General features: G+C 36.8%; 2 protein-coding genes across 3 annotated transcripts in view; both read right to left on the bottom strand.

Annotated features, from left to right (window-relative positions):
• The window catches only part of LOC107683572 (crossover junction endonuclease MUS81-like), an 8,048-nt gene extending 2,459 nt beyond the window's left edge, over positions 1-5,589 (bottom strand). Inside the window, exons 1-12 of the mRNA XM_016479646.1 lie at positions 5,452-5,589; positions 4,869-4,980; positions 4,440-4,552; positions 4,247-4,363; positions 4,054-4,134; positions 3,873-3,961; positions 3,608-3,787; positions 2,895-3,022; positions 1,435-1,547; positions 1,168-1,287; positions 990-1,085; positions 745-851 (exon numbers count right to left, since the gene is read on the bottom strand). Coding sequence (XP_016335132.1) covers positions 745-851; positions 990-1,085; positions 1,168-1,287; positions 1,435-1,547; positions 2,895-3,022; positions 3,608-3,787; positions 3,873-3,961; positions 4,054-4,134; positions 4,247-4,363; positions 4,440-4,552; positions 4,869-4,980; positions 5,452-5,589 — 1,394 coding nt within the window. The remainder of the gene's footprint in view (positions 1-744; positions 852-989; positions 1,086-1,167; positions 1,288-1,434; positions 1,548-2,894; positions 3,023-3,607; positions 3,788-3,872; positions 3,962-4,053; positions 4,135-4,246; positions 4,364-4,439; positions 4,553-4,868; positions 4,981-5,451) is intronic.
• A 1,121-nt stretch (positions 5,590-6,710) lies between these two features.
• LOC107683590 (putative transcription factor Ovo-like 1) overlaps positions 6,711-11,602 on the bottom strand; it is a 6,908-nt gene continuing 2,016 nt past the window's right edge. For both annotated transcript variants that reach the window (XM_016479666.1, XM_016479667.1), the window contains exons 2-4: positions 9,631-9,869; positions 9,142-9,433; positions 6,711-7,750 (exon numbers count right to left, since the gene is read on the bottom strand). In XM_016479666.1, the coding sequence (XP_016335152.1) occupies positions 7,413-7,750; positions 9,142-9,433; positions 9,631-9,869 (869 nt within the window). In that variant the 3' untranslated portion in view covers positions 6,711-7,412. The remainder of the gene's footprint in view (positions 7,751-9,141; positions 9,434-9,630; positions 9,870-11,602) is intronic.

Here is an 11,602-nt window from a genome sequence, read left to right as displayed (position 1 = left end):
AGGGTCAATTTTTCGAAATTGAGATTTATACATCATCTGAAAGCTGAACAAATAAGCTGGAATCTGAGGGTGCAAAACAATCAAAATATTGAGAAAATCACCTTTAAAGCTGTCCAAATAAATTCCTTGGCAGGTAAATATTTTCAAAATATATACTGTATGTGTGTGTATTTATATACTGTATGCATAATAAATATACACACTACACACATATGTGAACAAAAACTTATTTTGGATGCGATTAATCGTTTGACAGCACTAATTTATATATATATATATATATATATATTTTATCTTATCAGTATTAGTTGATACTGGATATTTAATTGCGGGCACTCAGTTCCACCCACTTTTAGATTATTTTTCCTGTCATCTAGCAGCATCTCTTTAAGTCTAAAATACAACAAAAAAAAAAAAAGCAAAAAAAAAATGAAATAGCACTATTTCAAGAAAGGCTATTTTTAAGGCACTTGAATATCCAAAACGAATATCCAACCATACTGTACAATATAATATTGTGATGATGTCTAAATTCACTTACGCATCACAATCCCAGTTTTAGGTTTTAATGTTATATTTTTATTTTAGTACAGATTTTTAAATGTTGCCATTTATCATATCAGCAATAATTATTTTCATGTTATCAGCAAATCACATTGGGCATTATTTTGATATCAGTGCAAACCAACTTTCTACAATGTTCACTGATTTGTTGACATGACCTTGTTCTTAATAGCCCCATACTTCAATTCTGTGAAGGCCATGAGAGAACAGGACAGGTTTGCCATTTGCTCACTCTTATCTTCTCCATCATCCACCAGTTCTCTGGAGCGACAGAATAATGTGCAATTCTGAGGATTAAAAAAAAGCCAGAAAGTCTCAATGGAAATAAAGCACAAAGAAAATCCCGACATAAATTAGGGAATACTAGAATATAATAGGGAAAATGTGATTTACACATACTGCACTGATTTGGCTTTGAAACAAACCTGGTAGAGTTTCTGGAGGTATCTGGTCATGATGGTGAGGTAAGCAGCAGACTCTTTCACATCCTGTACGTGCTTCACAAAGAAGCCATCAACCACCTGCAAATTACAAACTTATACAATCACATCATCATCGTCATCCATTACTGAATGATGGTCTTCTTTATGGCCTGCTCTATACCTGTGTATTGACTATAGCCTGTTGCAATGTACTCTCAGGTATACTGAGATGAGCCGCCACTGGTCCACACTCCTCCACTAGATAAATGGGCTTACGCAGACCACACCTCTTCAGTCGAAACTAAGGACGAGAATGCGACCGAAGAAAATAAACGGTAAAATAATAAACCACAAATGAAGTCACAAATCTTTTTATTATATTTAGAAAGCAGATAAATGGCAATTGAAAAATGGCATTCAACTTTTTTGTGTGTGTCATGGTTCAAACCTTCTGCTCTCTGAAGCGTCCATCTATGATGCTTCCACACAGATCATCCATCCTCTTCCTTTCAGTTATGTAATCAAGCACCAGCTCTATTCCCACAGGTGGACGCAGCTGCCCTGGAGGAGGACACAGTTTTTATTTGGAATTTGTACACGTGGAACCTTTATAATTAAAAAAATGTAATCTATTAAAACGGTGGTTCTAAACTATGAGGCCTCTGCAATCTTCCAGGGAGCACCAATAAGTCTAAAAATTATTTAAAGGAATAGTTCAACCACAAATGAAAATTGGCTGAAAATGTAACCACCCTTGGCCTTCTAAGATGTAAATGAGTTCAACTCATCATCAGAACAGATTTGGAGAAATGTAGCATTACATCACTTGTTCTCCAATGGATGCTCTGCAGTGAACTGGTGCTGTCAGAATAAGAGTCCGAACAGCTGATATAAACATCACAAAAATCCAATTTGTTCCAATGAAGAAACAAACTCATCTTGGATGGCCTGAGGGTGAGGTTTTTAGCTAATTTTAATTTTTGGGAAGAACTATTTATTTAAATCTTTATATTAATATGTTAAATATGATATGTTGACATAATTTAGCATTTAAAATGTAAAAAAACCCAAAAACAAATAAAAAATAAAGATGTACAATATTAAACTGATATGTTATGACATCAGTTTTAGATTATTTGCTTAACAGAAGTATTTATAATTAAAAAAATGTAATCTATTAAAACGGTGGTTCTAAACTATGAGGCCTCTGCAATCTTCCAGGGAGCACCAATAAGTCTAAAAATTATTTAAAGGAATAGTTCAACCACAAATGAAAATTGGCTGAAAATGTAACCACCCTTGGCCTTCTAAGATGTAAATGAGTTCAACTCATCATCAGAACAGATTTGGAGAAATGTAGCATTACATCACTTGTTCTCCAATGGATGCTCTGCAGTGAACTGGTGCTGTCAGAATAAGAGTCCGAACAGCTGATATAAACATCACAAAAATCCAATTTGTTCCAATGAAGAAACAAACTCATCTTGGATGGCCTGAGGGTGAGGTTTTTAGCTAATTTTAATTTTTGGGAAGAACTATTTATTTAAATCTTTATATTAATATGTTAAATATGATATGTTGACATAATTTAGCATTTAAAATGTAAAAAACCCAAAAACAAATAAAAAATAAAGATGTACAATATTAAACTGATATGATATGACATCAGTTTTAGATTATTTGCTTTTATTATAACAGAAGTACATAACAGCTGAGTTAGAAGGGCCTTCCAACATTGTCTCGGACAAATGAGGGGTCTTGAACTCCCAAAGGTTTACAACAACTTACAAATTTGTCCGAAGTAAATTGTTTTAAAAACCCATTTTTTCTAAGAGCAACACTGCCATCTGCTGGTTAGTAACTAGACTGGCATCTCAGTAAAACGGGAAAAATTGCTAATCGACTTACCGGGAACAGGTGTCACTTTCTCAGGTGCCACCCAAAGGAAGTCGCCCACATTCAGTTTCCTGACATCAAAGGTCACACCATTCCTTTGTAATTCCTTAACCAATTCTTGTTTGCGACCGCTGCTTCCCCTGTTGAGTTCAAAATACAACTGAATAATAAAGTTCTCCAAACTATTTTCAGTTTTATAAAATACTATGCATTAGAAGAACTTAAAATGAAATTCGATTGTTATTATTAAAAGTAAAATTGTACCACACATATAATCTTTTTCCACTTTACCCTGTTGTTTCGATGAAGTCGACACACAACACAATGTCATAAGCAGTGTTGGGGAAAGTTACTTTTAAAAGTAATGCATTACAATATTGCGTTACTCCATAAAAAAGTAACTAATTATGTTACTTAGTTACTTTTTATGGAAAGTAATGCGTTACGTTACTTTTGCATTACTTTTTAAATCTGGACAGGGCTTGCTTGTTTGATTTTAAAATAAAAAAAGTTATATTTTTGGCAAATATAAAAGCCTTTTCACACCAAAGGTGAAATGAATAAGCCTCAGGCTGAAGGGAAAGTACATTTACGTCCGTACAGTAGAAGGATTAAAGCTGATACAGTTAATATGCCACTACGGTGCTGCTCCATACCCTCCCAACATGCAAAACATTTTAGACATGTCATTGCACTTATGCAAAAGCCAACCTGCTTCTACTCACCAACTCTCTTTCTCTTCCTGGTCCTCCTCATCCTCCTCCTCTAAAGTCAGGTCTGCAACATCTGGTCCATCCCGAGTGTCCTCTTCTTCACTCATTTGCTCCACATGTTCTTTAGCCATCCCCGTCTCTTCTGAATCCAGCTTCTCGGCTAGAGCCAGACCCTGATCAGTCAATGAATACCTGAAATAAAACAGAGAAAGATGAAGAGCAACTGAACTCAAGCTAAAGCAGAAATCCAGGGCAGTGATTGCAGTTTCGATCTCACCTGGCAGGATTGTGCGTCTTCACCAGAAGAACTTTCTGAATGAGTGTGCTAACTGATGACCATGCAGTGTACTTGCTACCAAGATCAGGCTATGTGTAGAGGAAAACAGCATAGTTAGGGTACAAGCAGCGGTTATAGTGAGCAGTTCTGCAAGACTTTTGTGTGTTTTGGTTTGCCTTACCACTGTGAAGGACTTCTCACACAAGGGTTGTGCCTCAGTTTGCAGTTCATTCCTAAACATAAAGCCTTTACTGCCAGGCATCTAGAAATAAATAATACACTTACATTTTATAGAGTGCATTAGTGCCTGCCTTTTTAGCAGCCTTAGCTTAAAAAAAAAAGTAAAGTAAGATGAAAATAAATGCTTGTTTTACCTGTGTGTGTCTATACAAAGTGAGCAGTACAGCATAACCTCCAGACCTCTTCTGTGGCACATATTCTCTCTTTTTCTTAGCTCCCTTCTCCTTTCTTACTTCTTTTTGTGTTTGCTTCTGCAAAACAAGTCATTCGTTTTCTAATATTAACCTGAACAAGTAATTGCAACTCATTTCTTTTTTTTAAACCAACCATATGCTCACTAAAGTTTCCTGAAGGTTCCTTCTGAGGTTCTTCCATCTGTTTGGAGGAAGCCGTGCTGCTCCGATGGCAAGAAGTAGCCAAGTGGATTGGAGCATCAGAACCTTTCAGGAATAAAACAGAAGACTGTAAACATGACACACTAACAGATTAAACAACTGTGGATACTCTAAGCCAGGGGTGCCCAAACTCGGTCCTGGAGGGCCGGTGTCCTGCAGAGTTTAGCTCCAACCCCAATTAAACACACCTGAACCAGCTAATCAAGCTCTTATAGGCATACTAGAAACTTACCAGCAGGTGTGTTGAGGCAAGTTGGAACTAAACTCTGCAGGACACCGGCCCTCCAGGACCGAGTTTGGGCACCCCTGCTCTAAGCATTTCAGAGAAAATCTACGTCTGCACTACACTGAAGTCCCTCACCGTTTTCCCGATAATGCTTCTGCAGCCGCTCGTCCAAAATCTTGCAGATCCCGTCACCGAAATTTAGCAGGATCTTCGCCTCCTTTCCGTTTTTCAGCGGCAGAGGGTATTTTTTCAGAGTTTATGGCCTGTGTAAAAGCACAACATTGCATTCGCTAAGTTTAATGAGTTACTAATGGGATTGTTTACGTGTTTACAGTCAGTTAAATCCGATATGTGACCCTGGGGCACAAAACCAGTCTGAAGTCGCTGGGGTATATTTGTAGAAGTAGCCAAAAATACATTGTATGGGTCAAAACTATTGTTCAGTCAGTGTACTGTTTGAGTAAATGATTTACTCCGGGATATTGGTTTATTTCGACTCAGAGGGAGTGTCAGCCATGTTAAAAAAGTGAATAACTTAAGTAATTTGTGGATTAATGCTTACTGGAGACGCGAACCGTTTCAAATGATTCAGTCAGATTTGGTGAACTGGTTCAACCGGTTCACTAAGAAGAACCGGTTAAATCGAACGATTCGTTCGCGAACCGGACATCACTACCAGGGTCACATATTTGAAACTAAAACCAACACAATCGCTCACCTTCTGGTACACATACTGCGTTTTCAAGCCTTTCTCTTTGGCGCTGCCACGCAACTCTGTTAACCACTGCAAGAATAGAGGGTTTGGGCATGAAGGTACAGGGCGCTTCCGACCCAAACACACCTGATCCGTCGGCATATTTGCATTGAACATGCAATTTACATCCTAAAAAGTCAAAGATATTCATGTTGCATATATATTTGTAATGCAACTGACTTATCCTCATTACACAAGAATGGACACATACTAGGCTATGTATGTATGTACATTAAAAACTAAATGAGCATTTGCACGTTTAGTAATTTGCTTGCAACCGACGTGCTAAAATTCGGATTACACACTATGTCAGATCCTAGAGTGATCATCTTTAAAAATGCATGCAAATTATTACTATTAGTACATTATCTGCGGCGTTTTGGGATGCTATATTTACCTTTAGTTTAACTGCCCACCATTTCCCCACCTGTGCTTTCGAAAGTATTGTAGTTGCGTAATTTCCGTCCAAGGATACACGAGTAGCGCCGCTCAAAGGGTTGATGGTGCATTTTAGTAAAGCTCAAAACGCTGTGAAACATGACATTCTGCATGAGGACTAAACACATACAATATGGTGAGATGATGTTTAGATGAATGTTTTGCAGTAATATACAACTACTAGTTAATTTCCCCAATTTGGGCTCGATTAATAAACACATTTAATCTCACTTCAATTATGTTTGTTTTAAACGAGAAATTCTTGTACAGTGTTACAGTTTGAAAGGGTGGTACAGAATGTGTTGGTGCTGTTGAAAATAACGGTTCTAAAGGGATAGGCACCTTTATGCCTGATGGCCCCACAATGAAACAGCCACTGAATTCCACGAACAAGACCAAACAAGGATCTGGAATCCGCCAACATCCACCCACTGACATCCACCCATCTCTTTCTCGTCTACTGTCTCTTATTCATTCTCTCTTGCATGCAAATTCTAAAATACTTTATTGGTCTAATCTGCCTCCATAACTGTTTGCATGCATGCAATCATGCATAAAACATACTTTATATATAAAATCAATAATTAAGCTCTAAGCAAGTAGCTGGGTTTCTGATAGTATGTTTGTGAAATAATACAAGAGAATGAATCACACTTCTTTTTAAACCATCAACAAAAACATTTATTGTGTAGGTGTGTTGTTATAGACTGCCACAGAGCCTACTTAATTTATCTAACAGTGACAAGAAATTAAAATGTTATTACATAGGCTATATGATGCTTTTGAATATAAAAAGTACAAAAAAAGAATAACCCCAAAACACAAGTATTACAAGTATTAAAGGTGTGAAACCTTTTTACATGTGAAAGTAAATGTATAAAATCTAGCAAAAAACATACCCAGGAAAATATAACACCAGGACAAATAGAAATCTTTTTATGATAAATTTATGCAAGTATATATTACATACAGTAGTAAATCAACAACACAAAATTAATTTCCTTTCTAAATCCCTTTTTCAAACATTCAGGGACTGCTGATATGTAACTATCAGTCGCTGCAGAGTTCATTTTAGTGTTGAAACACTACTACATAAAATCACTATCCCACACAGTAAAAATGCAACTATTTAATGTCACATTGAATTGTGTATTTCTCCTGAGTTGTGTTTCATCTCATCTATTTGAATAATAATAATATTATGTAAACTGAAGTAGTGCATACTTATGCTGTAGACGTTATCGTCTGCTTTTGTATGTTTCACAGGGAAAAGTACAGCCCGATTCTGCAGCAAAAGTGTAAACTGAATCTCAGCGTACTGCTATTAAAACAGCATTTTGCATGACTTCACTTTCCCTTTTTAAATTCCCTCTTCCCTCATATCTGTTGAATGAAACAATAAATCATCAGAATGCACATTAATCACATCCCTTTATATATATATATATATATATATATATATATATTTTTAGGAAACATCCCTTTCTCTATCTCCCTCCTGACCCTACAGTGTCATCGCTATTATGAGAGAGAGGGGAACCAGGTTGGGAGGTGTCATCTCTGGTAGCGTTCATCATTGGTGACTGTCTTCGTGCCTCCTTGGCCTGCAGGAGGACACTGTTTGGATGTTCAGTGTGGAGGTGGTGCAGCAATGCATCCTGGGTAGAAGCTGTATGGCCGCACTCTTCACAGACGTACAGCTTGTTGCGGCGCTCCTTGTAAGCGTACTGCTGCGTGACACCATGAATCTTCTTCATGTGGGACTCCAGAGAGCAGCGCTGAGTGAAGGCCTTCTCACAGAGATTGCACTTGTATGGACGAACACCTACAGGAGGAACAGAAGAATATTCTTGTTCGAAAAAGGTGAAGAGATTTTGCATGTTGGTATAACATAACACTGTTTCTTCTAATAACAAAAAAGTATTCAAATTGTTTTTTTAAACTAATATGCTGATTTGTTGCTCAACACTCTTAAAAATAAAGGTGCTTCACGATGCCACAGAAGAACCTTTTTTGTCTAAATGGTTCCATAAAGAACCTTTAACATCTTATGAACCTTTCTGTTCATCAAAAGGTTCTTTGTGGCGAAAGAAGGTTCTTCAGATTATAAAAAGGTAAGAAAGAGATGGTTCTTTGTGGAACCAAAAATGGTTCTTCTATGGCATCGCTGTGAAGAACCTTTTAAGCACCTTTATTTTTAAGAGTGAAGAAACATTTCTTATTATCAATGTTAAATTTTTTATTTTCTTGTTAAAATTGTTAAATTCTTAATTTTATGTGGGAACTGTTATATACTACCTTTCAAATGTTTGGGGTTTTTATTTTTATTCAGCAAGAATTCATTAAATTAACCAAAAGTAACAGTAAAGTTTAAACAGTTTTCTATTTCAAATAAATGCTGTTCTTTTGAATTTTCTATTCATTAAAGAACCCTGAAAAATATTTATCATGATTTCCGCAAAAACTGTTTTCAGTATTGATAATAATACAAACTATTATTAATAATTGAGTACCGATGATAATTTATAATAATTTGTGCACCAAATCAGCATATTAGAATGATTTCTGAAGGATCATGTGACACTGAAGACGGGCTGCTGAAAATTAAGCTTTGCATCACAGGAATAAATTCTATTTTTAAATATATTCAAATAGAAAACAGTTATTTTAAATGTTAATATTATTTCACAATATTACTGTTTTTACTGTATTGTTAATCAAAGAAATGCAGCTTTGGTCTTTTTTCAAAAACCATTTACAAATCTTAATGATTCTAAGATAATTTGTGCACCAAATCAGCATATTAGAATGATTTCTGAAGGATCATGTGACACTGAAGACGGGCTGCTGAAAATTAAGCTTTGCATCACAGGAATAAATTCTATTTTTAAATATATTCAAATAGAAAACAGTTATTTTAAATGTTAATATTATTTCACAATATTACTGTTTTTACTGTATTTTTAATCAAAGAAATGCAGCTTTGGTCTTTTTTCAAAAACCATTTATAAATCTTAATGATTCTAAGCGTTTTTGACCTTTAGTCTGATATAGATATCTATACATTAAAAAAATTTTTTTGACTCATAATGTTTTCAATCTTCCAGTGAAAATGATTCAATCCCGCCCCTCCAAAACATCCACATCTCAGAATCCAATCAGCACCCAATTATTTGTGGCTACTTCCATTTTATCACAAACAGATGAAGCTCTTACCTGTGTGTGTGCGGACATGCCTCTTGAGATCGAAGGTGTCGTTAAAGCCCTTCCCGCAAAAGTCGCACAGGTGTCTCTTCTGCTCGCTGTGACATTTCAGGTGTCTGTTTAGCATGCGCTGGAACTGGAAAACTTTTTGACACACCTGGCAAACATAAGTACCACCACTCGACTGCACTGAAGGCGACTTAGCGGCAGGAGGGGAGCAAGGTATCGCTATAGAAGCAGGTGGACTTGTAGTTACACTAGGAACAATAGGTGGAACCTCTTTGGAAAGCTCACCTGTGGTAACCTGCAGCAAGATAACAAACAAAGACGAAATTAGTGCTAGTGTAAACATTCAGACTAGTAAAGTGATAGGAGTATAACCCACAAATCAATTATGTCCAACGGTGGCACAGTGGCTCCGCAGCTGAATATGAGCTTATTGCCGCAGTAACTAGATCTTAGATCAACATAGTAAAAGTAAACATTTTCCAGAAGCCTCACCTTTATTTTAGTGCGCACGTACGTATTGTTGTGTGTGCTTCGGATGTGCTCGGTCTCTGGACTCTGGCCCAGAGCAGTGCATGATGGGAGCTCAGCCGCAGGAACCACTGCACCGGGGTCATTGGTGTACATCTGGTTGTATGTGTACATGCTGTGGTCCTTGCGAGTGGACAGGCACAGCGCCACCTCTGCCGGACTGGCTTCGGTCTCCTCTCGAAGTGCAATGGGAGACATGGAGACTGGAGGAAAAGGAAGACACGTTGGCGTCAGATTTTAGAAGTACAAACTGAGAGCAAAAAAGCATCCTTCATTGTGTTACCACAATATTTGCTTTGCATATCTGGCCCGAGTATTGTGTAAAGAAGACTAATGATGACAGGTGCAAGATGTGCAAATCTTTCCAGCATAACATCTTGGCTTTGAGAACAAGTGTGGATTACATCCTACATAGCTGAAGATGAAGGATGTGATTGCTAGACAATCAGAAACTGGGTGTGTATGTGGTTCTCGAGGCTAAGGGGGACAGTTGTGCCTCTGGGCCAGGTGTGTGAGAATGCGAGTGTGAGAGGGTGGGTTGGCTGATGCGCATGAGAGTGTGAGCGTATTGTGCCGGGCTGAAGTCAAACCACTCCTGTTACTGCTTTACCAGTCAGACCAGCTGAGCTAGAGACACAAGCTCGAGCTCCCTTTATACAAACCTCCATGCAACACAATACATCAGATGGATAATCTGCAAATGTTTGCCGGTAAACTATCATGTTCTTTCCTAAGAGGTTGTGATCATACCCTACACATCCACTGAAGAGATTATTAGGTCACAGGAGAGAGAGACAACATTGGTTGCATGGAGATTTCAGATGATCAAAAACACTAATACTTGTAGCCTGAACAATTAATCTGTTGATTCTGTTGTGGCACAATCGACTGGGTTGCAAATTATAATGCAAATATCTGATGTGTGCAGTGCCTAACGGTAACATGCAACACTCTATATTTCATAGCGACCATATAATCCAAGTTTAGACTTGTAGAGTTAGTTGGTTTCTTGTCGTGAAGAAACCAAATGACAGTTTAGTAGTTTCAGTGCCGAAAAGACCAGAATGTCTGTGTGATTTATAAATATATTGTTATTTATTTTATTTGATTAAATTTTTTTAAAAACTTTTTAACATGAGCTACACGTAATAACAGTAGTGATGGTTTCTTTTTGATTTTGCCCTGATGTTTGCCAACCCCTCCCTTCACAGAACGGATTTGATCTTAAATAGCACAAATAGATTCGATTCTATTAAAATCGGATACATATTTTTGATTAGGCTATTATTTTAATGAGTGAAAAAGCATTTTAATTAAATGCATCAACTATTAAAAATATATCTCTGATCTTATTACGCAATATAAAGTCATTTATGCAATGATCCACTCAGTCATTCAAGCAATGTAAAGCAAGTTTTTAATTAATGTAGATTTTCCAAATTATGACTATTATTATTTTTTTACCCAAATTATAACATTTCTTCTTATCAAAGCTTCAAAGTCAATTGAATCATTTCTTTGTGTCACATGCAAGGCGAAGTAGAATAAAACTATTAAAAAGAACGAAACTGAGTTAACGAATGGGTTAAAACAAGAGTCATAAAATGGGTAGGCGACGTCGATAAATATATAACAATGCCTGTGCTCCGGGTTTGTTCAACTGATATCGAAAAGTGAGGTGAAAGGTACACTCGCTGTGTGTGTGTGCGTGTGTGAGAGAGTGTGTGTGTGTGTTTGTGTTTGTGTGTGTCTGTAAGTGTGTGCATGTTTATGTGGTTTATGAGGACACAAATTTGTATAATAACATGGGTATGACATAGATATTACAACGAGAAGGTGATTTATGAGGACATTTTCAGTGTCCCCGTAATTCAAAAGGCTTATAAATAATTCAGAATGAGTTTTTTTGAAAATCTAAAAATGCAGAAAGTTTCCT

Source organism: Sinocyclocheilus anshuiensis, unplaced genomic scaffold (assembly GCF_001515605.1).
Source record: "Sinocyclocheilus anshuiensis isolate Anshui unplaced genomic scaffold, SAMN03320099.WGS_v1.1 scaffold874, whole genome shotgun sequence".
Taxonomy (NCBI): Eukaryota; Metazoa; Chordata; class Actinopteri; order Cypriniformes; family Cyprinidae; genus Sinocyclocheilus; species Sinocyclocheilus anshuiensis.
The sequence above is the reverse complement of the archived record's forward strand: the minus strand, read 5'-3'. Positions and strand labels throughout refer to the sequence as shown.